Source organism: Emydura macquarii, unplaced genomic scaffold (genome assembly GCF_026122565.2).
Source record: "Emydura macquarii macquarii isolate MOO-44397 ecotype Brisbane River unplaced genomic scaffold, CSIRO-AGI_Emac_v2 contig_1348, whole genome shotgun sequence".
Lineage (NCBI taxonomy): Eukaryota > Metazoa > Chordata > Testudines > Chelidae > Emydura > Emydura macquarii.
Genome location: NW_027131485.1, coordinates 17,202,563 through 17,229,962, shown reverse-complemented (window position 1 = coordinate 17,229,962; position 27,400 = coordinate 17,202,563). Strand labels below are relative to the sequence as shown.

The 27,400-nt window shown below is 41.2% G+C and overlaps 2 protein-coding genes across 7 annotated transcripts in view; one reads left to right on the top strand and one right to left on the bottom strand.

Annotated features, from left to right (window-relative positions):
- Nucleotides 1-5,482, top strand: part of CARHSP1 (calcium regulated heat stable protein 1) — a 119,569-nt gene extending 114,087 nt beyond the window's left edge. For all 3 annotated transcript variants that reach the window (XM_067551290.1, XM_067551289.1, XM_067551291.1), the window contains exon 4: nt 3,208-5,482. In XM_067551290.1, the coding sequence (XP_067407391.1) occupies nt 3,208-3,370 (163 nt within the window). In that variant the 3' untranslated portion in view covers nt 3,371-5,482. The remainder of the gene's footprint in view (nt 1-3,207) is intronic.
- Nucleotides 1,316-27,400, bottom strand: PMM2 (phosphomannomutase 2). 4 transcript variants are annotated; one of them, XR_010920376.1, is made up of 9 exons: nt 27,212-27,399; nt 23,305-23,416; nt 21,699-21,775; nt 20,535-20,626; nt 19,267-19,366; nt 18,106-18,181; nt 15,527-15,642; nt 3,178-3,323; nt 1,316-1,420 (listed from the first exon to the last, which is right to left on the bottom strand). XR_010920376.1 is itself a non-coding variant. In XM_067551287.1 (8 exons), the coding sequence occupies exons 1-8, from the start codon at nt 27,278-27,280 to the stop codon at nt 10,542-10,544; spliced, it is 651 nt and encodes a 216-aa protein (XP_067407388.1). In that variant the 5' UTR covers nt 27,281-27,399; the 3' UTR covers nt 10,221-10,541. The 4 variants fall into 4 exon arrangements, 3 of the variants coding, with proteins under 3 accessions (XP_067407388.1, XP_067407386.1, XP_067407387.1); XM_067551287.1 differs by lacking the exons at nt 1,316-1,420; nt 3,178-3,323 and adding an exon at nt 10,221-10,550; XM_067551285.1 differs by lacking the exons at nt 1,316-1,420; nt 3,178-3,323 and adding an exon at nt 10,221-11,378 and having other exon boundaries at nt 27,212-27,392.

The following is a 27,400-nucleotide window of genomic DNA, read 5'->3' as shown; positions in this document are numbered from 1 at the left end:
CTGACACAGGCCAGCTGAAGGAGTTTAATTACAGTGTAGCTATACCCTTAGTCCAAGAGCAGCCACAAAAGCATCAGACATCTGTCAAGTGCTCATTCTCTGAATTTTCCCACAACTCCTCCCGTTCTTCAGTGATGCTCACGTTAACCCTTTGACACTGGGACTGTGGCTTTCAGATGCCAGTCAGCATGGTAGTAGTGCTGTGGAACTGCACTGACAGTCACTACGACTCACGTTTCTATCTAGAACCCTGAGAGTAGCTACTGCGCTGCCCTGGGCAGAGGAGAGAGTCACATTGGGTGAGCCCTGGAAATGTTTGGGATATATCTACAAGGCAGACTGGACGCTAGAAGAGTGGTAGCCTTTTCTTTGGGGAGCATCCGGTGGTTCCACGGAGGGTGGTGTCACTGGTCTCTTCTTTCAAGACGCTTGTACCCATAGGCTACGGCTAGAGAGGTAAAGGTGAATAGCTGCGCTTAAAGTGCTATTCCAGCCTCCAGTTGCACTGAGTGGCCCCATTTATCTCATGTAGGGATATTGCCTCCGCTGACATCTTAGCTGATATTATCTGGTAATGACTGGCACTTAGGAAATGGAAAATAGACAACGTCTGAGGACACAGCTCTACCTGGGTCAAAGCCTGGGGCACATTCAGCACTCAAGAGCACGGGCAATTAACATGGGGTTTTTTCCGTTTTCCCTTGTGGTTTGACTCTGGGGCCTAGCAGTTGCTCGCTGGGCTTGTGGACACCAGGGCCCATGCATTCTTAAGCACACTTGAGTGTTTGACCGTTTGCCACAGCCCTAGGTAACCTGCAGGTCATGGGGGCAAATTTAGCTTCCTGCCCATCAGTACAGGTGATGCAGGGGCACCAGAGAGAGGGAATCTATGCTGGAATTCATTAATCCCATCACACCCAAATGTAATTATGCAAATGTAATTATGCAGAAGGGGATCTCCCCTTAGATTCTGGTCACAGTGCTGGTTGGATGGAGGGGGCAGTGGCTGTGATATTGGGCTGGAGGACCAAGTGGCAACCAGAAAAAGGGTGCCTACAGCAAGCTCCTGGGGCCAGGAGATGGGTAAGGTAAATTCTCAAACAATCATATGGCTAGTGTGATGCAGGCTTGGGTTGACAGGGCAGCCCTGGGAGGGAAAGGTCAGTTGGATCAGGCTGTGTGGGGAAGGTGCACTGAATTTGGCAGAGCTGGTATGGAATCATAATGGAAGACTTTATCTTCGCTCCCCTGGGAAAACTTTTTCTGCCTTCAGGTTACATTCCCATTCCTCATTGCTGTAAAAGGCTGGTTTTATGCAGGGATTGCTTCTGCAGCGGCCGTGTGGCTGCTTTGCTCCATGTGTCTGGCTGGGGTTATATTCCCGTGGGAAAGAGGAGCTGTTCTCCAGCTATTTTTTAACCTGTAGGATAGGAAAATGTGTGGTTCAGAGTTGGCTACAAAATTATTATTAATCACTTGGGCTCCCACAGCCTTCCAGGGTGAAAGGCTGGTTCTCAGCTGCCAGCCCAGCTTCCTGCTATGTTTAGTGGCATCTGTGGAATGCAGAGCCAAAGCTGGCTGCTGGGGAGAGGTGCGGGTGGGGGCGAAGGGATGTCACAGTTCAGAGCAGTCAGTGACAGTGTGGAGGGTTACTAACGTTTACCATTCTGTGTGCGGGACCATGACCCTGAGACATGGGAGCATGGAGGAGATAGGGTTTGCTTGGAATACATGCAGCAAACAGCTACTGATTGTAGAGCTGACTATGTAGCTTGAATGTACTTGCTCTGAGGGCCTGTATACCCAGCTTAAGGCTACTGATGAATAACAGAGATACCATAAAAGTGAGCGAGGGTTGCTGTTACTGGAAGTTGAAAATGGCTCCATGTTTGACTGCTCTATGAGGCCTGTGTTGAGAATTTTCTGCCCAGCATGTGTCTTTATGGGAAAGACTCTAAGGCATTTGACACACTCTCATAGAGTAATGTCAGTGTCCATTCTGTTCCCCAGACAAAAAATGCCGTTAAGATGGATTTGAAGGTCGAGAGTACATCTCAGTAACTTAAGGGTAAAAACATCACAGGGATGTTGCAATTCTCCCAAAATCCAGGAATTGCGCTGATGCTCAAAAGAAATCCAAACCAATTAAGATAAGAACTACACGTTGAGGGGTTAGGCAACCATTAATTGTAGCCTTGCAGTGATGCCACAGAATAACTATACAATTATGATTGAGGCATTGACTATGGTCATAGATCAGATTGAACTGGTTCAACATTAGACCTTTTATCTATATCTTTCCCCTTAGGGTTTCACTACAGGGCGAGTGGAACTCTGACTAGCACCTCTGCAAAAAGGTGGCTTGAGAGCTGAGGTGCAGAGAATGTGGGAAATATCTGTATTTATGGAAGAATATATGTGACTCAGTTTCCCACTTCACTCGGTGTGAAGGGGTTAATTTCTTTCCTGGGACAAGGGACTGGGATAAGCATGTGTGGATTGGTATGAGTCAATGATCAAGAACTGACAGCATCTGCATGGCGTCGTGGTGGAGATACAGCGGACACTGAGATCAGACATTCACTTGTAATGACTAGCAGCTGAATGTGTGGAACCAGCACAATTGCAGCTTGAAACCAAGAAGGCTGTCAGCTCTCTGTAATAAGAACTTGGCTGGCAAGTGCAGTAGGGGGATTGAGTCCTGGATGCTCTAGGTTAGAGGCAGGTTGTACTGCTGGCAGGGACATCTACGTAAGTTTTGTTCTTCCATTCTAACCTAACCATTCCTACCGTACTGTGTTCCAGTTGACTAAAATGCTGGCTCATTTTGAGAAGGCCATCCTGTGTTGTTGCAAAACTTCTGCTGGTTGTATGGTTCCCAAAGAGGGATAAGTCTCCGACAGGGGCATAAACTCCTTTGGACCCACTGGAGGAGCCACGGCAAGAAATGGACTCCCTGAAACCATGGACCCATAGGGCTCTCCCTTGCAAAAAGTGGAGGCCTAGGGGTACACTCCCAGCAAGGGTGTATATGGGTCAGAGGCCTGGTAGGCCCTGGGGATCCATAGGTAGGAGTTTAACATGAAAGAAAAATGCAGGTCATAGCACTGATGAAACTACAGTGCAATAGGAGAGGCAGAGCAGCTACTTATTCTGCAGGTACCAGAATACATTTACCTGAAGCTGTCCCTTTATTTTTCTTAACAGTATTGAAGGAGAATATGTTCCAGTGGCTGGCGATGAAGTCACCTACAAGATGTGCACCATTCCACCTAAGAATGAGAAGCTGCAGGCTATAGACGTGGTCATTACCCATCTAGCACCTGGAACAAAACATGAGACCTGGTCAGGGCATGTTATTAGCTCCTAAGGTATCCAGCATGGAGCTGTATCATTGAGGACAATCAACAACTTGACTTTCACATGAGACTGACAAATGAATATTCTGTATATTGAGTGGGAAAAAATGTTAGAATGCTAATAAGGTAGGAGTTGGCCAAATTACCATTTTTACAATAGGCATGATACTTAAAAACAACATACAAACTCTAAGGCAGGGGTGGGGAACCTTTTTTGTGCCAAGGGCCTGATGAGTGTCCGCCGCCGAATTCCCCCCCCGCCGCCGAAAAGGGGCAAACAGCGGCAGGGTTTCAGCGGTGGGCACTGCCCTCCCCCCCGCCCCCCCCACGGAACCGCGCCGCCGCAGAATCCACACACATACACCACCACCACCACCCCCCGCCGAAAAGGGGCAAACGGCGGCAGGGTTTCGGCGGCGGGCACTGCCTCCCCCCCACGGAACTGCGCTGCTGCTGAATTCCCCCCCCCTGCCGCCGAATTCCCCCCCGCGGGCCGGACGTTCCCCACCCCTGCTCTAAGGGAATAAAGAGCTTAAAGAACCTTCCACACATTTATTTATTTAAAAAAAAAAAAATAGCCTGGTTTGTCTGCTTTAGTGATCTGTGACCTGAGTGATAGTACGTGCCCAGAGGAGTTAGGAACGCTAACAAAAACAGATAAGTGATAGATTTTTCTATCAAAATGGCAGCACTGAGGGACATAGCTTAGAGACCCGATATCTACCTGTAACATACTGTTCCCTTGAGCTAAATTTTTGTAATTGTGCAGAATGCTCAGTCTATTGCGAACAGTCTCTGAGTAAATGTACTTGAAAGAGAGAGACATTCCTTGCTGCAATCTGTTTTCTTCACAAGCTAAATAACAAGCACAATGTAGAGTCTTAATCTAACTGTGATCAGTTGGCAGTTTTGACAGCACCTCTTGGTTAACTGGCAGGTGGAACTGCTGCAAATTAAATATCTGCACAAGTATAGAATAGTTAGCTTTATTAAATGGGAGTTGTGCGTGAATTTGCTTGGTGTGCCTTGATGGGTGATTAGCAACAGATTTACGGGCCAGTAGTTACAAAAGTAGGTTGCTTCACACTAAGCAGCAGAAAAGCAGCAGAGGGGAGTGGTTCACAGCCTCTGATGGTGCCTGAATTTAATGAACTTTTTAAACTGCCTTGATTTTTTTCATATATACATGTTTGATAGAGTAGTTAGTGTCTGCCATGGTGTGTTAGCATTTACACATTCACTTTACTTGTGAAATAGCAAGTTCTACCATGTTCAGATCACTGTATAGAAAATGCTTTGTGAATGATTTAGTAGCTTGAGTTATAAAGCCTTGTAGTAGATTCTGCAGTCATGTTTTCCTGCAAAGCTTGCTTAGGAGTGCACAGTGTTACCACTCTCTTCTCCTCCTCTGTTTTCTGAAGGATTTCATGGAGACAAACTATAATTTCTGCACCCTCGTGGATACTGTTTGCCCTCCCTATATAGCATTTTCCCCCATTGTTGGATCTTTTTTGACTGAGCAGAAATAAAAAAGTTAGGCATGAAGAACACTACTACTTCTGCCAACAAAAGTTGTTGCTCAGGGGTGTGAAAAAAACCACCACCACCTCCCAAGTTTTGCCAGAATAGGTAGCAGTGTCCACAGTGCTGTATTGGTGGGCGAATTTCTCCCCCCACCATAGCTACCGCTGCTCATGGAGGTGGTTTTATTATGTTGACATAGAGCGGCTACACAAGCAGTCTTACATCAGTGCGGCTGTGCCACTGCAAGTTCACTAATGCAGACCCATGTAGACGCTTAGTTATGTGGAATATGCTTATTTACTATGGTAACAATTAGTACTTGTGTTGCTGTGGAATTCATGAAGATGCTATTTCACAGAGAAAGGTGAAATGTCCCAAACAGTTCTGAGCTACAGTGATTAAAAGAACAGAAATGTGAAGATTAACAATTATTGTGATGTTTTGTTTTACTTTTAACTAATCTATATTGTACTAAATAGCCTTTAAGCTACTTTTTTTTATTTTAAAATCTGTAGTAGTTGTTGGTTTAATACGCTGTAGATTGTAGACTAACTTACACTGGTTCCTTTACAATAAAAGTTTATTTCATAACTGTTAAAGATTGTTATCTTAAACATACTCACTTGCTACTTATTTTGTATTTAAGGCAAGTGTTTAATTAAAGGTAGGGGTTTCTGTGAGTGATGAAGTAGTTGGCAATAGCATTTCTTTGCATTATCAACTTATGGGTGTTGGAAAATGAGTACATTTACAGTTTCCTAGCTGTATTAGTTAAATGTAGCAATTGTGTAGGTTGACTGACCTCTGGTGTAGTTGATTAGAAGAGTTTAGGTTTTTAAGTAAAATATGTAGGTTTTGAGACATTTGCTTGATAATGACAAAGCTTGTTTATTCATGAGAAATGTAATCAGTGCCAATGAGACCTTTGCTATCTACAGGCTAGAATGAAACACATTTAAGATCGAGTACAAAAAACACAGTATAATCAGCTTGTTTTTGTGGAACAGCCACACTGGTGATTAAAAACATGTTGCTTGCTACATTTTGATATGTAATAGTGCATGTGAACTGTACTTCAGTAATTCTGGGTGAATTTCAGTACTGTGTAGATGTCAATACATCCTACTTAGGGTTTGCTGACCCACTGCACAGCGCTCTGACAGCAAATGAACGTTTCTGATTGTACCACTTTAAAAGATTCAGTGTCAACTCTGAATGAGATGTTCGGTTTTAAGAAAATGGTGTAACTATTTTCCTTATTTTGGATGTCAAGCAGCAATAATTCGTCCCTCCAGGAACACATTGTGAATGTCAGTGTTTCCAAGAGAGCAGCTGGTCCAAGGTTCATTTGTTTGACAGTAAGTCACCTTTTAAACATTAGTTCTAGAATAGCTTAGCAATACATTGTGACCTAGTAACAAAATAGTATCTGTGTCCGATGAGTGAAGTTAACTCTGTGTAAACACAGGTGCTACGGGGTCCCAGTGAGCCAAAGTTCATCTTTTTATGCAATAATTAGTCCAGATTTCCTGTGACCTTTATTTAGGTTTGCATTCCCTTCTCAGGATTTCCTGTGCTTTGTTCCCAGGGGAAGGGCAGGCTCTGAAAACTCAGGCACTTTTACGATCCTGCAGGGAACTGCCAGAGTCCAGAGCCATCAACATAGAAGCCAGGTGCCACTGTTCTGCCGCCTATGCAAGCCACTGAGCTAAGGGAGGGTGGATTGTTCACAGCACAAACTCATTTCCGAATGACTCTCAATAGTAACTTTATTGTGAATCCCTGCAGGTCTAGTGGAATAGAGTGGAATACACCCGTGCTTCTCTCTCTCTCCCTACCTCCAACAGCACAGATTCCTCAGCACCCCTGGGGGGGTTCAGCCGCAGGGCCAGAAGAAAACTAGGCCACAGAGGCCTAGTGCTTTCAGGTACTTTTCAATTCTGGGGGTAATTTATTTTCTCAGAACATGGAGGTTAAATAAATGCATTTCTCTGCAGCCATGGAAGGATCAGTGCAGTTTTTCTTTAAAGGTGTCCATCGTCATAGGGCTGTTGCCCTTTGCCTGAGGAATACCACTTAATAATGGAACCCGACCCATGTTCCCTCTATGTTGCACATTACTGCGGCATCCTTATTTCTTGGGGCCATTTGCCGACTTGGTCTTCACCTTAAGGTTTCTCTGACAGTCAGCAAATTAAATAGCTAATAGACTGCCACACAATTGTTAACAGTTACCCTCAGTTGCTGCAGCCAGACGCTGCCCTCCTGTCTGCACAGCATAGGGCTGGACTGTGGTGGAAAGGGACCATCACTCCACTAACAGGGGAGGCTCTTAAATCAGCAGCAGAATTTAGACTTAGACTCTGAGAGCCCAAATGGCACCCTGCCAAGCCTCCCCCACTCCTCACACCAAGCAAAGCTTTGCACGGAGAGAATCTAGCCATTATTGAAGAGTCCAAATGGAAAGTAAAATAAAAACACCTCTGAAAGGCTAGTCAGCTGAGAGGAGCAGGTTCTGGAAGCTCTAAAATAAGGGCAGGATCTTCTACTTACATATTAATCTGACAGCAGTTTGGCTAAAATGTTTCACAGGAAATGTGTACAACTAGCTAGCTGAGCACTGCAGTTTCAGCTTCCTTGTGCTAGACCCTGTGGGTTTGAACACTTGTAAAAATCAGAATCTTTAAGGATAGGTCCCTGTGAGTGCCCCACTGTAAGATGCACACACATGCTCTCAACCACCTGCCACTGTTGTCAGCTTCCCACCTTTCTGAAAATAGCAGTTGTCTTCATTTTTCCTTTATTTTGTTATTTTTTTAGTTTCAGCATGGTTGTGTTTGGAAGGGGAGTTATCCCTCCCTCCCTGCTTTTGGTCCATTCGCTCTCTGGGTTATGCTGAGGACCCCAGAGTTTAAGCCCTGCCAGACTTACCCAGCGAAAAGACCTCAGTCATTTGAGCTGCCTCCGAAACACCCACCTCCCATCAAAGCATAAGGTTGTACAGGGTTCAAAGGCAGGTCCTGGAAAGTTAGAGCTTCTGAGGCTCCTAATGGAACGCTCTCCAGTCCCAACAGGGGCCACTTCTCCCACCTTGTACATCAGCCTCAGCACTGCAGGCTGTGCCAGTGACTGTTGCAGCTCCAGCACCTCCTCTAGCGAGTAGGATACTGAAGAAGAAGCCTCTTTCCCCCACTAGGAAAACATGGAGAAGGGGCTAGATCAGCCCAAAAATTGCACAAAGGGTGCAGCTGAGGCTCCATCTGACACCAGTACTGAACCACAGAAGCAGCATGCAGAGAACTCTTCTAGTAGGCAGCACAGGGAGCTTTCTTCCTCTGCACAGAATGCCTCCTGGCAATGAGATGCTGTCAGACCTACTCATGGTTGGACACCATCTCCTTCCCTGCACAGAGCTCTGAGGTCAGAGCAGGCTTCCTAGATGTTTTGCAAGCATGGAGCTAACCTGCCTGGACAAGGTCCAATCACTTCTACCGCGCAGGAAACCTAGTATTCACAAGTTTTACCTACAAAAGCTGAAATGCCCACAATGCTACAGCCAGATAGTTTAGAGGCTTACAGAAGTTGTTTTCTCCCTGTTATGAATCTGCTAGGATGCAGGGCTCCCCCCAGCAGCAGAAAGAGCTCAGTCCATTTCTATAGCTCTAGTGAAAGCTGTATGCCTACCAGAAGCCTGGAGGGCTGCAATGTGGGCTTCCCTTCGCCAAGCATGACGTCATCTTTGCTGCTACCTGCCATGATACCAGTCTTAGACTTGCTTCCACAGCACCCACCTGTTTGGGCATTGCCTACTGGAACACATTCAAGTGAGCGGTTACTGACCTTACAGTAACCTGAGATGATGTGTCCCGATGAGGGCTCGCCCTCCTGTCCCTCAGCTGTGGAGGCTCTCCTTCACAAGTCAGCTGGACTGGAGTGGTGGTGGGGGCCGTGCTGCCCTGCGCTTTAGTGCTGTGCAGTCTCTGGGTGACCGTGCATGGATGCAGCCTACACGTGCTCACCCCTAGAGATACAGTAAAACATCTTGAACACAGGATAAGTAACCTTGCCTTACAATAGCAAAAAGGTCACTGCTCAAGCTTTAGGTAGTGAGGAAACGTACAGCTGTCAAGAGAGCAAATTTATTCTAAGCAATCCCCAAGAAATGGTATGTTGAACCATCGGCCAAGGCGATATAAGAGGGTTTCCTGGACTGGTGGGCTAAGAAATGCAGGCGGGGGAGGACATCCTAAAGGTCTTTTTAATCCATATATTCAAAAAGTGATTGGCAACAACAGCATTTAGTGCTGTGCCTTTGACACCTGGTTTGATGCAGTATGGCTGTTCTTATAGACATCGCTTAGTGTAACTAACTAATTTGCATAGCTGTTCTTTCTTAAAAAAGGTAATTTCAATGTGCCGTCAATAGTGGTAGACTAAACTCAAAAGGAGACACAGTGATCATTGCATAGTGCCATGCAAGAATTTTATATAAGAGTTGGAAAACAGCTATAATCAATTATTTTTTGTCTAATCAAGGTCCAAATTCCAGAAAAACTACAAAAATAATGGTAAGAGTTTGCTACCCGTTCAAAAGCATGTGGTGGCTCACAGGCTGCCTATTGCCTGTGCCCCACCCCTCCCATGGAAGATATGTTTAGGACAGTTTCTTAGGGCTGCAGGTCATGTCATCAATAATAAGCTGCAAATTGATTTGTGTTCTCAGCAGGATTGGTTTACATCTTTAAGGAACGAAAAACATTGTGAAATAACGGGCCAGTTAAGAATCTGATACAAGACACATGACCCATACTAACTCAAGCCCATTAAAAGATGGGTCTTCAGTATCATGGTCTCCATGCAGCTGTCTATAGCCATCTTTCCAGTGACTTTAGTAAACCAGTGTTTTTTGAGCAAAGAAAATTGCTGAATTAACACCCCAAGCAGTTCCTGTAGCGCAGTGGCAAATTTTGACTATTTTAGTGAGCTTTCATATCCCTGTTGATTTTTCCTGCAAGCTGTTTTTTGTTTACATAAAGTTTGTTTGTATGAATGAAACAAAATTCAATAGCTAACCTGTTTAGAAGAGTGAACGCTCAGTAAGTTGAAGTGTTGAGGTTACAGTAATAACTTGTATCCCAGAATAGCAGTATTTTATTGTTCAGTACTCTGGCTTGGAAAGATTTAATGGATAGTGCCATGTTCTATGGATAGAGCCATCTAATGTCAAATCTTCAGCAGTTTCATGGCATAAAGACAGGTTTGACAACTTTTACTTTTTCTCCATTTAACATAAGCTTCATACAAATTCGTGCTCTCTAGGAGCTAGTCTTAGTGCAAAACAGAATTTTGCTTATAATTTACATTCGGGTCTATCTCACATAGGTGATTCATCAACTTTATACAAACCCAACTTTCTCTGGGCACGAACTAGTTTGCAAGGAGCAATTTATGCACTAGTGAGTTTAGTTTTATTTTCAACCACCACTACTAATAGATGTGAAGTTACACTTTGCAAGGAAAGTAGTGAGACATTTTCAAGGTAATTGGCACAGGGCTAAGACTGCTGTGCTCCTGCACTTCGGTTGTTTTGCTGGAGTCCTTAGCAGATGAGGGGAGTGATGTTGGATCTTTAGCTCCAACAGTTTGGAGGAAAAATATTCAGTTGAACTGCAATAAACAAAACAGTTTAACTCAGAAGGGAAGAGGTTTTTAGTTAAGGCAGTACAAGAAGGAAACGAAACTGATTGGTCATCCAGTCTTTCAGGTAAAACAAGGAGAAAACACCTCCCTGCAGGTCATTTTTAAGGATCGTCCCTTGAAAAATAGGGAAGTCATTGTTTTCAGTATTTTCAATGTTAAAATGCCCATGTCTTAACTGCCAGCTTTTCCCCACAGGTCCAATTTCAATAGGTAAGAAAATCATTCTACATCCAAGGAGGTTACTTTATTTGAAGGTGATAAGTCTTGCTTCCCTCTGTTTTTTACTACACCCATTTTAAAAAACACAATCTTAATGGTGTCATTTCTTCTTTATCACAGAATCCAGTAAATCAGTGTGCTAATTTGATCCAAAAAAGTCCAGTTGTAGGAGTTATCAATTATGTTCCCCAGTGTACCATTTTATAGAAAAAAACACCTGAACCTACATAACGTAGGCAGCTAACGTTCATTGTTAAGATATCAATCAGCAGGTAACTGAATTAAATTGTCTATGGCAATACAAAAGAGTTTTTCCTAAACAAATGTTGTCAAGTATAGCAAGTCAACATTGAATTCAATGTATGATTAACATGAAATTTGCTGTTTGTGAACACTATGAAAAAACACCCACGGAAAGAAGTGAGATATTTCATGTCTGAAGGGATTGGTATTTCTTCTTGACTTTGGAATTCATTTAAAAAACAGCTCTTCACAGATTCTTCGAGTGTCGTCTGGCGATGTGACACTGTGGCCTACTATTCTGGAGTCTGTGTAGATTTCATAATCATTTCCACCCTGTGGACAAGGGAGACAAATAGTACAGATGCATGCTCTCTAACACCATGTATATACCTTAAGGGAATTGTGTGTGTTGTGAAAAGGGGAGCAACTGTCCACTAAACAGGCTGCTAGAGAACCAGATGGTGCAGCACATAATAAAGCTTCACCAGCATTTGAATTGTTACTTTACAACTGTATTAATGTGACATGTGCAACTCCAGTTACTCATCTGATGATGTATAAAATAGAAAAATACTAAACCAATGAAAAAGGTTAGTACACACAGTATGCAAAAACCTGTTTTACCATAGAAATGACTAGACCATGTACTTGATTGAAGGTGTACTTACTAGTCAATGCTATAAGTAGCTTTCAATTATTTTCTTAGAAAAAAATTCAGTGTCTTTCAAAAATGGGGATAATTAAGATATGCTGAAGTCACTTTCAAAAAGCCTGAGCTAACCTGTGTTGGTATAGCTATGTTGGTCAGATGTGGAACAAGAGGCCAGCAAAATCCCCAGTGATGCAGCCATCATGCCAGCAACACATGCTGTGCCTACACAAGAGGGGTCTGCCAGTATAGATTGGCCCTTCAGACTATGTGGGGGCTCAAAGATTTTACAGACCCACCTGGACACTCACATGTAATTTACTTATACTGCACATATAAAAGTTGACTGTATAGTAGGCATTTTGTAGGAAAGTTTTCTACCATCCCACAGCTTGTAATTTCCTTATCACATTTTACAGAAAAGCTCTTTTTAGATTTTATTTTTTTAAATAAAAAGTGCTTTTTTATTTATCAGACTGTCTTAATATTGTGAATCTCTCAGCTACAGCAAGAGAGATACAGGCTAAGTTGTAAAGCCTCTTAATTTCAACATCTTAATTTATTTTAAAAAAACCCGCTTCAGCCCTAGAAAATACCTTCTGATGGAGGGAATGAAAGAGTGTGTTACATGCACTAAGTTCTTGTGGTTTTGAGACTGCAAAGCACAAGCTGTTATGAGGCTAAAGGGCTGCTGAATTAGTCTAATCAAACTAATGCAGTGTTTTATACAAGTGAAACACTATGGGGCGAGCCACTAGAAATGGAGCTCAGATTTTCCTGTTAAACATTAAATAATGTAAAAATTAGACCCCCATAAAGAAATTCATTCAGCAGGTGTAAAACTTTGCTCTAGTAAAAAAACCATGACCTTCTCTTTTGCTGTCACATGCACCTCATATGATCTAATTTAGGGCTTGATGGTAACACCTTCAAGTCACAGCCCTTAGTAAGCTCTTTGCAGAATGGATTTAGTCCATGAATCTCTGAGATGCTGTATAACTAAATAAAGTAAAACTCCATGGAAGATGCACACACTGCCTCTTTTGTGTGTGCAACTAGTCTAGATACATGAAGCTCTAGCACATGTACTGGGTATGTTGCAAATCTCCATGCAGCAATATTTATTTGTTTGCTGTGGATTAAGCTGTAGTTCGCTTTGGCGTTGTGCCTAAGATTTTCATACTCAAAGTTCAGGGAGGGTTCCCTACACAGTATCCCAGATTAAAACCGATTTCTGAACAGGACCCCACATTTAGTTCTGCTATACTAAAACTGCAGGGATAAGTGGCATCTGCTGTTTGTAATGCAACTGAAGATACAGAACACACCAACACCTGTAGTCAATGCTGGAGCAGACTTTACAGAGTCAAAGTTGCAAAAACAGGAGCCCAGACAGAAGACCTTTGACATGCCTGAGGCCCTTTGAGTTAGAAATGTTTTATTATTTTAAACCAAATGGATCAGAGCTCATTTCTAGTACAGCATTTATAGAGGTAAGGGAAGAGGCATTTTAGTCTGTCAAATGGCTAAACAGAAATTGGCTTAAATGTTTTTGAGGAAGAAAATGCATGTTATTAAAATGGGGGTAATAAATTTCAGCAATGTGAGGCAGTGCCAATCCCACAAATGGTATTATGCAGAGGCAACACTCTTGAAGAACATCAGTTTGCAGTAAGTAACTCTTCTATCATAGGACTACTCGAGAGAAGGAAAGAAGCAATTCTTATTTTACCAGCGTGGGGACAAAGCTTTCCCTCCTATGCTTGGAAACAAGTCTCACATAATACCGTGAAACAGTTTTTGTGATCTGGACACTTACACCTAGATGTAATCAATATAAAGTCTTCATCAGATTCTTTTGGGAACTTCAAAATGGAATTCTCTGCCTTAGCAAGTCTCTCCATCACAGAGTCTGATCTGAAACGCATTGAAATCAGTAGATTCTAATTGGATAATCCTGTTGCTTTACCATTTGCTCATGTGAGCAGAAATAATTCTGATGAGTTAAGAATTGCTGCAAAGGAAACTCACAGTAGTAGATTAAAAAAAACTTCAGAGGATATTCATCAGTATATTTTAAAATAAGAGTCTAGCTTGGGGTGGACATTATTGATTTGTCCTGAGAAAAGAACTAAATTAAAAGCTCTTTGCTAACACACAAACACCACATACAAGATTTTCCCTTTTACAGTTTCTGGACTGAATTTTTTAACCCCATTTAGTAGTTTCTAAACCCTGTATTTTCAACCCCAAAATAAAAATACTTCAGACGATTTCTGTTTAGCTATGACAGAATAATTGTGCAAAATCCCAGAAGTAAACTGAAATCTTTATGGTTTTAGCTATAATGTGAAATGTCATCTAAGAGGCAGGCAGATGCAAGCACCTTAGAAACATTTAACTTCTGAACTGATTATGAATTGAAACAGTTTTTAAAAAAATGTACAATAAAATCTGATTAATAATATTTCTTGAAAATATTCCCAAAAGGGTGTTCTGAAAATACACGAATGTTATGAAAGTATTTAAATAGTAAATGCTGACGCTGTTTTCATATCACTGAATATCATTACTTAGAAGAAAATCTGTTTTCAAATGGAAGATTTAATACATTTTAATAGCTAGGACAACAAAAAAAACTTAACTAAACTGGAATGTTAATAAGAGTGTTTTGAGGTCAAACGTTTTCATGGTATTAAAATATGTTTTTACTTGCAGAATAACTATACTGGAAAGCCTTTGTTCTTAGTGCTTATTTTAAGTATAAAATCTTCAGATACATGGTCAACATAGCTGGTTATGCCTTGTACATGTGTGTCAATTACAAACCCATGTCAAAAATACAATGGAAATAAATAATTTAGTCTGGTGAAGGATTTAGAATAGGTCACCAAGTTCTCAGCTATATGTTATGGCCCTGAGTACAGAGAACTGGTGTTGATCATTAACATTCTCTTTTACTAAATGCCCCTCTAGTGAGTATTGTTATGAGTTGGGTGAAACCTTATTATGGGGTTGAGTTAAAATCCCATTGACAGGTGTGAACTCACCCTTCAGTTAACATAATTGTAAGCATAAGCCCCCACCTAAGACTGTGAGAGAACTTGCCCAAGATATTTTGGCAGAGCACTGTTTTATGTAGGGGTGTTCTGGTGTGAGAGATCACACAAGATGAGAACAAAGAGAAGGGCAAGAAAGCCAAGCTGCAGACACAGCACAGTCTGACCATGGAATAAGCCAGAGAAGAAGCTTTTGGGTCTGGTGTTGGCTAAAAAGCCCTGGCGGCTGTAAGCTAAAAAAAACTGCTCCTTTTTTCCCTGTCTTCAGTGAAACAGGACTTTATACATTCCTTGTAAATAAGCAAGATGACAAAGAAAACACCAGATCGTCAATTTCTATTTACAACAGGAACATCCCCAGAACCCTGCTGCTCTGGTCGAAAAGGGGCAAGAGTCTAATTTAGATCAGCTCAGTGAGGAATGAGGAGGTTCAATCAAGTTACTCCCAGTTTACAGACATATGAAATCAGAATCAGGCCTCAATCTTTGAACACAGAATGATAGTAAATGCATTCCGATATCATCTCTGGTAGATGCATTGTATCCCTTTCGAAAGACAGGCTGCCTAAGTTCTAGAGGCAACTTGCTTGCTGTGCTGTGGCTGCTAATAATGCATAAGGCAGGTTAAGGGAGGGAAATGTGTTTTTGACAAAGGACTAAAGCCATAGCATTGATTCAGTCTCTAATGTAATTGATTAAAAAGTCCTGCTTATGACGTTTTCAGTTTGAGAAAGGGATTCTAAATGTATATGCAGAAATAGTGCAGTACTCACTGGCATGGTCTTATCTCCAAAGAAATAGATAGTCTCGTATCCATCGTTGCCAGCGATTCCTAAGCAGTATCTCTTATCCCAGCCATCTGGAAATACGTCAAAGCTTATCTGGCCCCCTAAATAAAAAGTAGACAAAAAGCAAGGGGGGGGGAATATTTTTATGACAAGAGAATGACCTAGGCTGAACTCCCCTGAGACAGATTATAGTAAAGGAAACTTTGAACAAGTCAGATAAAAACTACAATAAAACTGAGTTATGGCTGAGTGAACACATCAAGGCTTTAGTGTAAAACAAACACATTACAGGGATGTTACAATTATCCTCAAACCAAGTGTTCTACATTCAGGATATTCAGATTTAAGTTTTAACTTAACATGTTTAGGCCACCCAAACCCCCCTGAACTCTGCCCTATAGTAACAGGATACAAGAACACAGGATTATAATTCAGGCACATTAGTGATTGTGGGCCCACAGTAAACTGATTTTTGAAGGTTTAGATTTCTTCCCATCCATGGTGTCATGCAGTTCTTCTCAGACCAAATTTCAATTCTGACATCTCAAAATTAAAAAAAAAATATGTTTAAGATTAAAGTGCCTGCTAATGAGTGAAAGCAGATCTTGCCACCCCCTTCTTCTACACAGGCAAAAGGGGTGGAGGCATGACAGATTCAGACACTGAAACAAAAGGTAAGTGAAGTCTTTACACCAGGGGTGGGGAACCTTTTTTGTGGCAAGGGCCTGATGAGTGCCCACCGCCGAATTCCCCCCGCCGCCGAATTCCCCCCCGCAGGCCGGACCAAATGAATTCCCGGGCCTTATACGGCCCACGGGCCGGACGTTCCCCACCCCTGCTTTACACCATTGGTCCCCCTTTTTCCAAGCCTGTAGAAGCTTCTCAGGCTTGTCTACACTACAGCAACACAGCTGCAGCGCTTCAGGGTAAACAGTACCTACCCCAATCGGAGGGATTCTCCTGTCAGCATAAGTAATCCATCTTTCCAAGAGGTGGTACCTACATTGACAGAAGAATTCTGCGTAGCGCTGTCCAGACAGGGACTTAGATTGGCTTACCTACATCCCCCAGAGGTGTGGATTTTTCACATCTCGACCTATGTAGTTAAATCGACCTTATTTTCTAGTGAAGACAAGAGCTCAGTGGGGATCAAGCTCTACAAGTGTCTGTGGGCTGAGATGTGTCAGCTACTCTCTCTGACGACATCACCTTTGCAACCAACTCAGCAGAAAATGAGTGTAAATTAAGTTTTTGTGTATTAACAGTGCCAGTCAAGTTATCCCTCTATGCTCTGAACCAATCCATTCTGAATGGAGCCCATGCCAGAATCCCCACCAGTACTACACACAACAATGAAAGTTTTCAGACACCACACATCAGGGACTGTATGACCCTGAAGAATTTCTAGATATACAATTAAACTCCTCCACTGAGATAATCCTTTAGCATTGGAAGGAAGCTATGTGACTGGGTGCATACCACTGCATCCATGCCATCTTCTGGAAAGAGATGTTCTCAAACACAAGTAAGATTTTCAGCTAAAGAATTCCAATCACTGAGAAACAAATTCATTTCAAGAGCCTGTCTGGATTGCACAAGACCAGCTCTTACTCCTTTTCTTTATGTTCCAATAGAATATACAGCATTGTGGGTGAGTTCTTGGTTCTTTGAGTATGAGTGTGTTTACATAAGAGTTTTGAAACAGACAAAAAGGAAGAAGTCGATCTTTTTAAGATAAAACAAAGCTTTTCCCTCTACTACAGATAAGTTTGAGTTAATATTTTTATTCTAAACCTGTATTTTTCCAGAGATTTTTAATAGTGTCAAGGCTAACACTAGGCTGAAATTTGACACAAAGTCTCAAACAGTAGGATTTTCTTGACATTTTAAAAATATTTTGCCCAGTTTAAATGCATGTCATAATAGAGGCTTGTTCATGGCAAGCCCTGTTTGAAACTCATTCTGCCCAGGTGTTTAACAGAGACAGACTACCATTTGTCCTTTTTACTGTAAATGAAACAGAAAGAGAAGGGAATTTGCCCAGAGATTTTGAATAGGAAAAAAATAGGGAAGACAAGTCTAAAAAGACACATCTCTCCTGTCCAGTATCACTGTGCCTCTTATGTCTCCTGTTGAAATTCCTTTCTGACTCATTCCCCCCTCCTTTCCCACCACACACACACACACACAATACAATCACTGAAATTAAAAGTCAAGGGCTAGTATTGGAGCCACTGGTGATGCAGTAAGTATTTGCAATGTACATGGTGGGCACAAGAAGCATCTCTAATTAATCAGAAACATGTCATTTGTTTTTACAAGTCAAGCAAAATCAACTGAGTGAGTGACATCAGAAGACAATGAACTAATGAAAAGAGATGCAGTTTTCTTTTGTTGCGGTGTCTTCTACCACAAAGTACCTAATGAAAGCCTTAAAGAAGAGACTTCATGTACAAAATGGCTGCAGCCCCCTCCCCACCTTGACAACTGAGTCATGCAGCATGAGCAATTTGGAAAGAGGATATGATTTTTTTTAAATGAAATTCTTTTTAAAAATGTGATACCTATAGAAAATGTGATGCCTTTTCCTGCAAATTCTCTTTGTAAATCAGCTACAAATTTCTCTCTTATATGTTCCCTCTGTTAAAAACAAAAACAAAGACGCATCAGTTAAGTGATTTCTGTTTAGTAATGAAGTACCAGAAAAGGCAATATCAACTAGGGAAATGTGGTTCTAGCTTCTCCCAGAGTCCACATATGCAATGGTGCAGCACTAGTATTATAAAGCTAAGTTCTGCACAGCGCACACCTGTGTAGTCTGGAGTATCTCCATTGGGCTACATGACATTACACAAGTGTACAAGTAAATGACAACAGAACTTGACCTATACCATGTTATTCACGTTCATCTGAGGATCTCAGTGTATTCTACAAACTAATGAATTACGAATTGATGAATGATGTGTTATGATCAATTTTGCAGATGGGGAAACTGAGGCACTGAGTGGTTAAGAACACATTTTCAAAAGTGGCATCTAATTTCAAGTGCCTCACACTCTTGGTCCTGAGAGACACTGAAAATCAGGCCCTGGCTGTCTAAAAGTTAGGCATCCAGTAACTGAGGTATGCAAAGTTAGAGACAATATTGGAAATCTTGGGTCTTGGTGACATGCCCAAATCACAAAGGGAGTCTGTGACAATGTAGGGAAACAGAACCCAGATTTTCCAATTCCCAGTCTTATGCTTTTAGGCAAAAAACCCTCTCTGCCCTGGTACATGTAACTGCATTTTAAAGAAGGATAATGCTGAGTTGGTTAGGCCTCAAGTTTAGATTTTGTTTAAAAAGTATTAGAGAAACTAATTGGAAAAAGAGAATACTTTCATTCATTTTCAAAGAACATAGAAGTGACTCCAGTGATCGGTACTATAAAAAACCCGTCACACTGACAGATGAGGTTTTTTTGGGAGGATTGATGCCAGGTGGGAAGGAAGAGAGATTTATAGTGTTGGAAACCCCTCACAACAGCATTGTACTACAGCATCAGAAAGAAAAAGTGAAATCAGCAAGTCTGTTTTTAACATTTCCTGCAGTTTGAACAATGAAACCCAACAGAGAAAGAAGTGTTTATAAACACAGGAAGGGGTATTTTTGAAAATGTGTCCATGACAGTGTCCTTTCCAACAGTGAGGAATAAGAGATGTAAACCATTGAAAAATTGACTCACTTTATCAAGTTCATAGAACTCAATTCGCTCTTCCTGGCTGCAGCTTCTCCCAATAGGGGACACATTCAGCATCCCATTTCGGAACTCAATAAAAGTACCTCTGAAAAAAACCAGTCAACTGTCACTGCTGAAAATGGACACAAGTCCACATATATCCGCAAGACAAACTCAACTATGATCAGATTGCTGAAGTTTAATTTCAAGTGCTTTGGCTCTGTTCCAGAGTGCTCCAAAAATGGCATTTATGTGATGTGATTTTTAAGGAATTGTGCGTTTGCCCACTACATTAGTGATAGCTGAGGAAAACACACACATTTGCATTTCAAATTGCAGAATGTAATTCCCCAAGTAGAAGTTTGCTTAGGACATCAGCGTAAACATGATCACTACATATCCTGCACATTGTTGATTAAAATAGTTATAAGTGCTCAAGATCTGGCGGGTCAGGTGCTCAGCCCTATTCCTCTTCCTTTGTGTAAGCAGCCAGAAACTCAGCAGGATTTGATTCCCCTGGTGTGGAGGAATCTTTGGTTGGTGCACAATCCCTTCAGCCATCTCTACACTACTCCTTCTGACACCTGGTATATAAAGGGCTCCCACGGAAAAGGATGCATGGCTGAAGCACCCCTTCACTCTAGCAATCATTCCCTGGCTGCTGGATCAGCCTTCCTGAGGCTGTGATCAGACATAACTGAAAGCAATCTTAGGTCGGTTCCTAGCCAGCCCCAATATGGGGGAGCTGCAAGGGTATCTTAAACCTCTCTTTTGCACTCTTTATCCCAACTGTATGGAGCAAGGCTCTAGCTCAGTCTCTCCAGCTGCTGCATTCCCAAGTACTGTGCAGGGCAACTGGTCTCAAATTTTAGAAAAAAACCTGCAAACGTCTAATTTATGGAAGTAATAATGCCTTTGAATTCCAGTTGGATCAAAAAAATACCTTTTACACCAAGCACCCAATGTTTTGTCTTTTTAGATTCTTATAGAACAATTTGTTCTATGGGGAATAAGCAATTCCCTTTTCCCTGGCGAGCAACTTTGGATATAAACTTTTCGCTTGATCCTTCTTCACCCGCTCCAATAGTGGAGTTTGTCTTTCTATGTATGGGATTGCTGGAACAATAGTATACATCTATCTCAATTATACAGAATGTCCTCAAACACACACCATCCAGCTCTAACTGGACAGGACATTGTCTTTCCTACGGACACTCAACACCCCACCAGGGGGAATACCCTCACCACTAAGATGTACATGTTTATATACTTACCTTTTCTTTGGCAGTTTAATCTTTGCAATGTAACTCAGACAATAGTTGATTAGCTCTTGGAGCAAGTCCTCACCAAGATGACTTTGAATGTTCTAAACATACAAAAAGACCTGTCAATTATAAGTCCAGTATTCAGGGTTCTAAAAGTAGCTTATTTACAACACAGGTTTTGGATACTCATGTATAGCAGATCCCAGAAAAACACGTCTTAGATAAGTGGTTCTCAATTAATATGTGTGCAGTACTGGTATGGTAGGCTCCCATTCTCTACCTTAATTATATACTTCTGCACTGGGCAATTGACCACCTCTCACTGTAACAGGCTCCTCAAAGTCCCTACTTCACACTGTGGGTTTAAATACACAGGACTGAATGGAAAGGGGCAGGCAGTGGCTCACATAGCTGAGTTAAGGGGGGAAACTGAGCTGGTTGCCAAACCACTGCCTTAAGTATCAATCTGGGTTTTATTTTATTTTCTATTCTCCTATGGTTAGGTTGAGGCACTGAAGATTATCACATATTTGATTTAATCAAAAGTATTTCCTCATCCACTTACAGTATTTCTGGCATCTTATAAAATACACTACTCAATCAATCAGAGTAAACATTATGAGCTAGATATTTAGCAGCAGTTAGGGTGCACTCCACGCATTTGGAGAATGTTGAGGGAAGGGAGATAAGAAGAAAGGTGGCTTTAAGCCACCTTTCCATCTTCCCAATTCTCAAGCCTGTTAGGAATCAGATGTAATTTAGAGCTGTCTCAAGAATGCTTTAAATTAGGCTCAATTGTCATGGAAATTCCATGAGCTGGGGAATCACTAAAGGACTCCAACCATGATCCCTATGCCAGAGGCTAGGAGAGATATCACTCAGGAATTTCCCATGCTGGAAAAATTCTCATCTAGTCAAATCTACCAGGTTTTGAGCAGCATTAAACAGGATCTGGCCCTACGTCTTGCGTCAGTCTACAAATTTAAGAGAGCAAGATGGACAGTCAATTAAACAAATAAAATACAACCTATAAAGTAACAATTTCAGACTTAATTTTTTTAATAAACACTAAAACTGCAGTTGCAAAACAAGAATCTTGAGAATAAAAATCTTGTTTTGAAAGATATTTAAGCCTTACGATAATCTATTAATTTATAGGATTTTTAAACATACCTGTTTGCACAAGAATTTCCCATCTTTGTATGATACAAGACCATTTTCTGGAAAGACGTAGTCAAATTTTTCAATTACTAAAATACAAACAAAAAAGTGCTGCAATTTATAGCTGAATTTCTCTTCCCTGATTCTTTATAGTATCTTTAATGCAAACTCTTTAGGTATTAAACTGGTCAAAATACAGTCGTTTTTAGAATATTAAGCACAAAAGTACACACTTGTAATGTCTGATGTAACACTCAAAGCACCTAATCCTACAAATCCTCTGTATTTGTTTCACCTTCTGAAGTCAATGGGAGTCTTACATCATGTTAAGAGCTTGTAGTTAATTTACATAAATTTAGTGTTAAGGATCTGACTCCATCCGTAGCATATTTATTTTGTGCTTTATTATTGTAAACTGTCCTGGATCCAGTAAGCATTGCAAAACCTTGGAACAACAATCTGGGCTTAAAATCGGTAAGGGGAAGAAGGAAAGTTTAACTATTTTAAAGTGATTTTTTAATGCAACTCTGCCTTATGAAGATTTGTGTGCATGTTTTAAATTGAAATATAGGAGTATTAAGTCGCCTCTGAAAAATGTAAGTAGTATTAGAAGATAAAAATATATTGTTACAAAATGGTAAATCAAAGCAGCTTCTTCTGTACCACTTACTATGTTTCAACAGGAAAATGTATGGGAGTATTTATTGCACTATGAGCTGTCTGATGCTTCTGCTGAAATTAAAACTCAGCCTTTGGATTCAATGGAATTTTGCAGGAATAAGTTGAAAAACACTATTGGATCAGTTATGGAACAGAATATTCTGTCTAAGGAAAAGCTGTGAAATCACAAACACTGAAAATATTCAAATAAGGATGTAATACTGCTAGATATGATTTGGGGGTATCAGGATCTTGCTAGTTTAGGACAAGATGACTTCCTGGAAGCCACTTCCAAACCAAGCAAAATCATGATTATATAAAATGTTTGTGGCAGGTACTGGGCTTGCATACTTGTGAATGATGGAAGGTTATTAATTCTGATCCTTCACATTAAAACATTACATAGAATTAAAAAGGGAAACATCCAGCTATGGATTACAAACCAGATTTTCATCTCAGGGCCACCATCTAATAAAATCAGCTCCTGCATGGATGAACACATTAGGTAATTTAACAACCTATGTAATGAGGTATGCACAACTCATGGTGTTAAAATATATCTTACTATAATGCTAGTGTGAAGTCACTACTTCATTGTGAATTGCAATCCCTTAAGAAGAAATTTCAAGATCTTTAAGATATAAAATCATCCTACCTAAAGGCATAGGTACTAGGTAGGATTTTTAATCCAGCTGGTAGCTGTCCACATAAGGTATAAAATTCAGCAATTGTCATGTGCTACCCTATGCAGGTTCTGAGCAGGACTGTAAATGACTAACATTTCATGAAATTGGAGTAGTAGAATAAAAACAGAGAAACTGATACTCAGAACAAGAAAGTTTGCATTTAATGAAGAATAAACAACTCTGGGAGAAATGAATAGGGTTTGTATTTACCCATCAGAACTTCCTCATAAGCAATTTGTTTGAACTTGAATTGCCTCATCCTCTTTTCTTACCATCATCTCCCAGCTGCTCTTGAATTTTTTCAAAGTCTGAACCACCTACAACTCCAACTCTTGCCTTCTTCCGCAGCTTCTGCAGAAATTCTGCCATTTCTGCTGTGATTTTCTAGATTAAAAGAACAGTTTACAATTTTTAGATAGTTAAAGTATTTTTAGCATAAGTGCACCATTTAAACTTAACTAGAACAACAATGCCGTCTGTGGAAGAAAGGTCACTGGGAAGCAAGTTGTGTATGTAGGGCTTTAAGAAACAATGAGAGAGATTTTCAAAAATGCCTAAAGGAAAAGCTTTCCTTAAGGTAAAAATGCCTTAAATAACAAGGAAGCCAATACAATATCTAGCTCACTAATATAGCGTGTTCCCTATTGCTAAAGAGAGTCAAAATCTGCACTGGCTTCTGAAGTACCTTCTAAGGCAGCCCCCATGTATACTGAACTAATTTCCCTCCTGCCTGCAGTCTAGAAGCCAGAGGCATCAGTAAGTGTGGCACAAAGTCCATATCAGAATAAAGGGCTTACAATCATCACACTAAACTCAGAGGTTAAAAAAATGGCGTTTATAGGCAATGCTGCTTCCTGAAACCAAGAAAAATTGGGGATCCGGGAGCTCCCTCCCCTAAACTGCATCTTCAACTCTCTCAAAATGGAGCAGTAGGCATTTCCTTCAAATTATTGGCATTATCTCCATTTTTAATTAATTAAGCTTCAGTCAGCTCACTCTCATTCCAGCCAGTCAGAAAGTACAGATACTGCACCATCCAGACTGCATGTTAAAGATCTAGAGTTCTGTGTTACGTCCACACTGTTGCTATCAAAGTTCAAAACACAAAACACATCACTCTCTCTCCCAGTGGCTTCACTGAGCCATAATAGCTAGCTGGAGAAGTGACCAAATGGAAACCTGTGGAATTCTGCAGTGGGACCCCACAGATAGTGAGTAACTAGCAAACATTACTCTCTGGGATATCTCTGAAAGAAAAGACCAGAAGCAGTCTGGTCTGATCTCATTTTCCCCTGGCAGAATCCCCTACAATTGAGTGTACAAAATTTTGTCATCTGAAAGATTATATCAAAAGACACAGATCTCAAAAATGGCAGCGACAGCTGATCTTTGTCCATTTTTTGAGAGGAAGAATCAATGATTACACCAGTGTGGTGCCCATACCATAACCAGTCCTATAACCTACTAAATGACAAAGATTAAGAAAATGTAGCAAGTTAGAAGCAGGTTGATTAGAGCTGGTCAGGAATTTTCCATCAGAAGGAAATTTTTTTGCCACTGGAAAAATCTAGGAGGAAATTTCAATTTTGCCAGAAAATCATTCCCAGCTCCACAGCTCCCTCAATTTTTGTCAGCCTGCCTAGCTGGCTGCTGGGTGGCTCCCACTGCTTCTAGATGCTTGGCAACTCAAAAGCCCTGGCTCCCAAAAACTCAAAAGCCTCAGGAATGCTGGCCTGCTAGGTAGTTTAGGGAGCCTCAGAAATGTTTTAAAAAGACTGACAAAATGTTTCAAGTTCTTCTAAACAAAATTTTGGAATTCTCACTTTACAGAAAATTTTGTTTTTCGTTCTGTTTTGGAATACATTTTATTTTTTTAATTTAGGAATTTCTGTGGAATGGAAATTCAGGTTTCTGGCCAGCTTTAGTGATAAGAAGTGAGACTCAACACCCAAAAACTTTTAAGGGACTATTGAACAGTAATCTATTTACTAGGACAAAGTCACTCCTAAAAACAGAACAAAAGACCCAACATAATACTAAGGTACACCATCATCTTAAAATCTAATTAATTTAAAAAACTGAGTTAAAATAGTTTCAGGCCAGTCAACCACCCACGTATATTTGCCACATTTTTGTGGCTTTATAACTTGTTTTTGTTTTTAAAAAGATGTCTCTTCTGTTACTGTGTGAAACACCAAACACAACAGAGGAACATCAAAACTGGCTATATGCAAAGTGACTCCAAAGGTTCAAAGTAAATAAAGGGAAAAACAGATGAATATGTCATCCACATTTTCAATTATAGTAACTACTTACACCCAATATACAAAATATTCAAAAGTAGTGTGATTTTTATTTTGAAGCTGTCTCTTTAAATGCTTATTACAGAAAATCTCAGTTTGATATAAACTCAATGCATATGACTATATAACTATTCATTTCCTAAACATCGCATGCAGCTTGTTACCTTTAAATCAACAGAAAATAAATATTCCAGCCAAACAGAAAAAAATCTGAACTGCACTTTTCTTTATTTTTCATAATCTCACAGTGAGATATATTAATGTTTGTGCAACAAACTCCGTCTCCCATGTAATATGATTTATGCTAGCAGAGGCTTTGGAATAATTGAGGAAAGAAGCTGCTGTGACAGTTAAATACTGGAGCTGACAACACAACATGCTTCTTAAAGCAGAATAAGAATAATGAGAATATTATAAAAAATGTTATAATCTGGAAATTATATTTTCTTCCTTGCCCACACACTGAACTCATCCCATGTGGCAGTAATGGACACTTTAAGATTGCTTTATAGAACACCTCCACCACCCCCAGTGATTCCTATACTACTGTACCAGTTTACCAGACAAAGACCTCATGTGAACTAGTCAAGCAGTCCCATCTAGCAGTATGCACTCTAATGTCATGTGACGCTTGTGTTAATCCAAGTCTCAAGTGCCACCTAAATTCTATGGCTAGGTAGAGCACTTAGCAAAAAATGACTGCAATCAGCACCGGAGAAGACTCATCATTAAAAATAGCAACTCAGAGTACTAGTCACAAAGCCCTAAATTTCCAGGTGGCTACTCTTTGAGAGTTTGCATAAGGGACAAAGCTGGCCATCAGGATGTCACAGCAACAAGAGATTTTTGGTATAGTATCACAAGTACAGCTGTGTGAATGTTTTGAGCCAAAACTTATTTTTGCTGAAGAATACATATTTGAGTCAACCAAAACATTTACCAAGACCATGATGAAATTGAAAATTATTTCATTCCAAAAAACTTTTTTTTTAAAAAAAGGGGTTTTTTTTTGTTTTGGTTTTTTTACGTGAAATGAGTTTTGTTCTGAAGTTTACTTCAATTTTATTTAATTTTTTTTTTAAAACTCTAAAACAGAATAAAATATTTAGTCTCACCCAAACTAATTTTTTTGACATTTTGGTTAATTGAAAAGTTCAAATATTTTCATCACAGGTCAATGCGAAACTATTTTCCCCACCAATTTTTCAGCATGACCAGCTGGGGGGACAGGGCAGGAGATTGCACAACTCTAATCATAACACACAGTCACATTGTGTTAACAAGCCATAAAGCTTCAATGCAACATTACCATCTTCCATCAACATGACAAGTTCATGACTGTAACACAGGGGCCCCCTAGTGGCGTAGAAGTGATGCAGGGAATGTTAGTGCACAAGGGCAACGCCAGGTGCCAGGCCTTCCGTGGGACTGGAAACTGCTGTTTTCTAGGTCTTTGACAGTGTGACTAACAGTTTGTCTACTGCCTATGTCGGACTCAGAACTGACTTCGGCCTGACAGACCCTATCACTGATAATCCCGCCCACATCGCATCCCTCTCCGCTCCCCAGTGACCTGCCCTATAATCCCCTCGGGCTACACAGCCCAGCCAGACTTCTCCCGGTAATCACCCGCTCAGCGCAGGACAGGTCTGCTGCCCTACGACCCCAGACTCTTTTCCCAACAGTCCACTGCAGGCCCTGCCCTATACCCCCCACCCCATGAACCATCCCCCTATACCCCGACAGCCCACCCCAATCCCATAACCTCCCCCACACCCCGCATAACACCCACAACTCACCGCAGCCCCGCCCTATACGCCCACCCCCCAATGATACCCCACGTCCTACACCTGCGACTCCCTCCCCGCCGACTCACCTGCCTGGGGGCGGTCCGGGTCCCGTCCACGTCGAAGAGGCACAGGACGTGGCTGCGCGGGGCCGCCATGCTGCCTGCGGATGAATGAGGTGGCCCGGGCGGCGGTGGCAGGGTCCGGCGCGCGGCGGCGCTCGCTTCCGGCTCTGCGCGATCCCGCCGCAAGGGATGCCGGGAGCCCAGACAGCACCA

Excerpts from the sequence above, each read along its gene's own strand:
- PMM2 (XM_067551285.1), bottom strand. The coding sequence starts at position 27,280 with ATGGCGGCCCCGCGCAGCCACGTCCTGTGCCTCTTCGACGTGGACGGG. Across the intron at positions 20,627-21,698 it reads GGAAATTCTTGTGCAAACAG|AACATTCAAAGTCATCTTGG; the intron begins GTATGTTTAAAA and ends TTGTATGTTTAG. Across the intron at positions 18,182-19,266 it reads AGTTCTATGAACTTGATAAA|AGGGAACATATAAGAGAGAA; the intron begins GTGAGTCAATTT and ends TGTTTTTAACAG.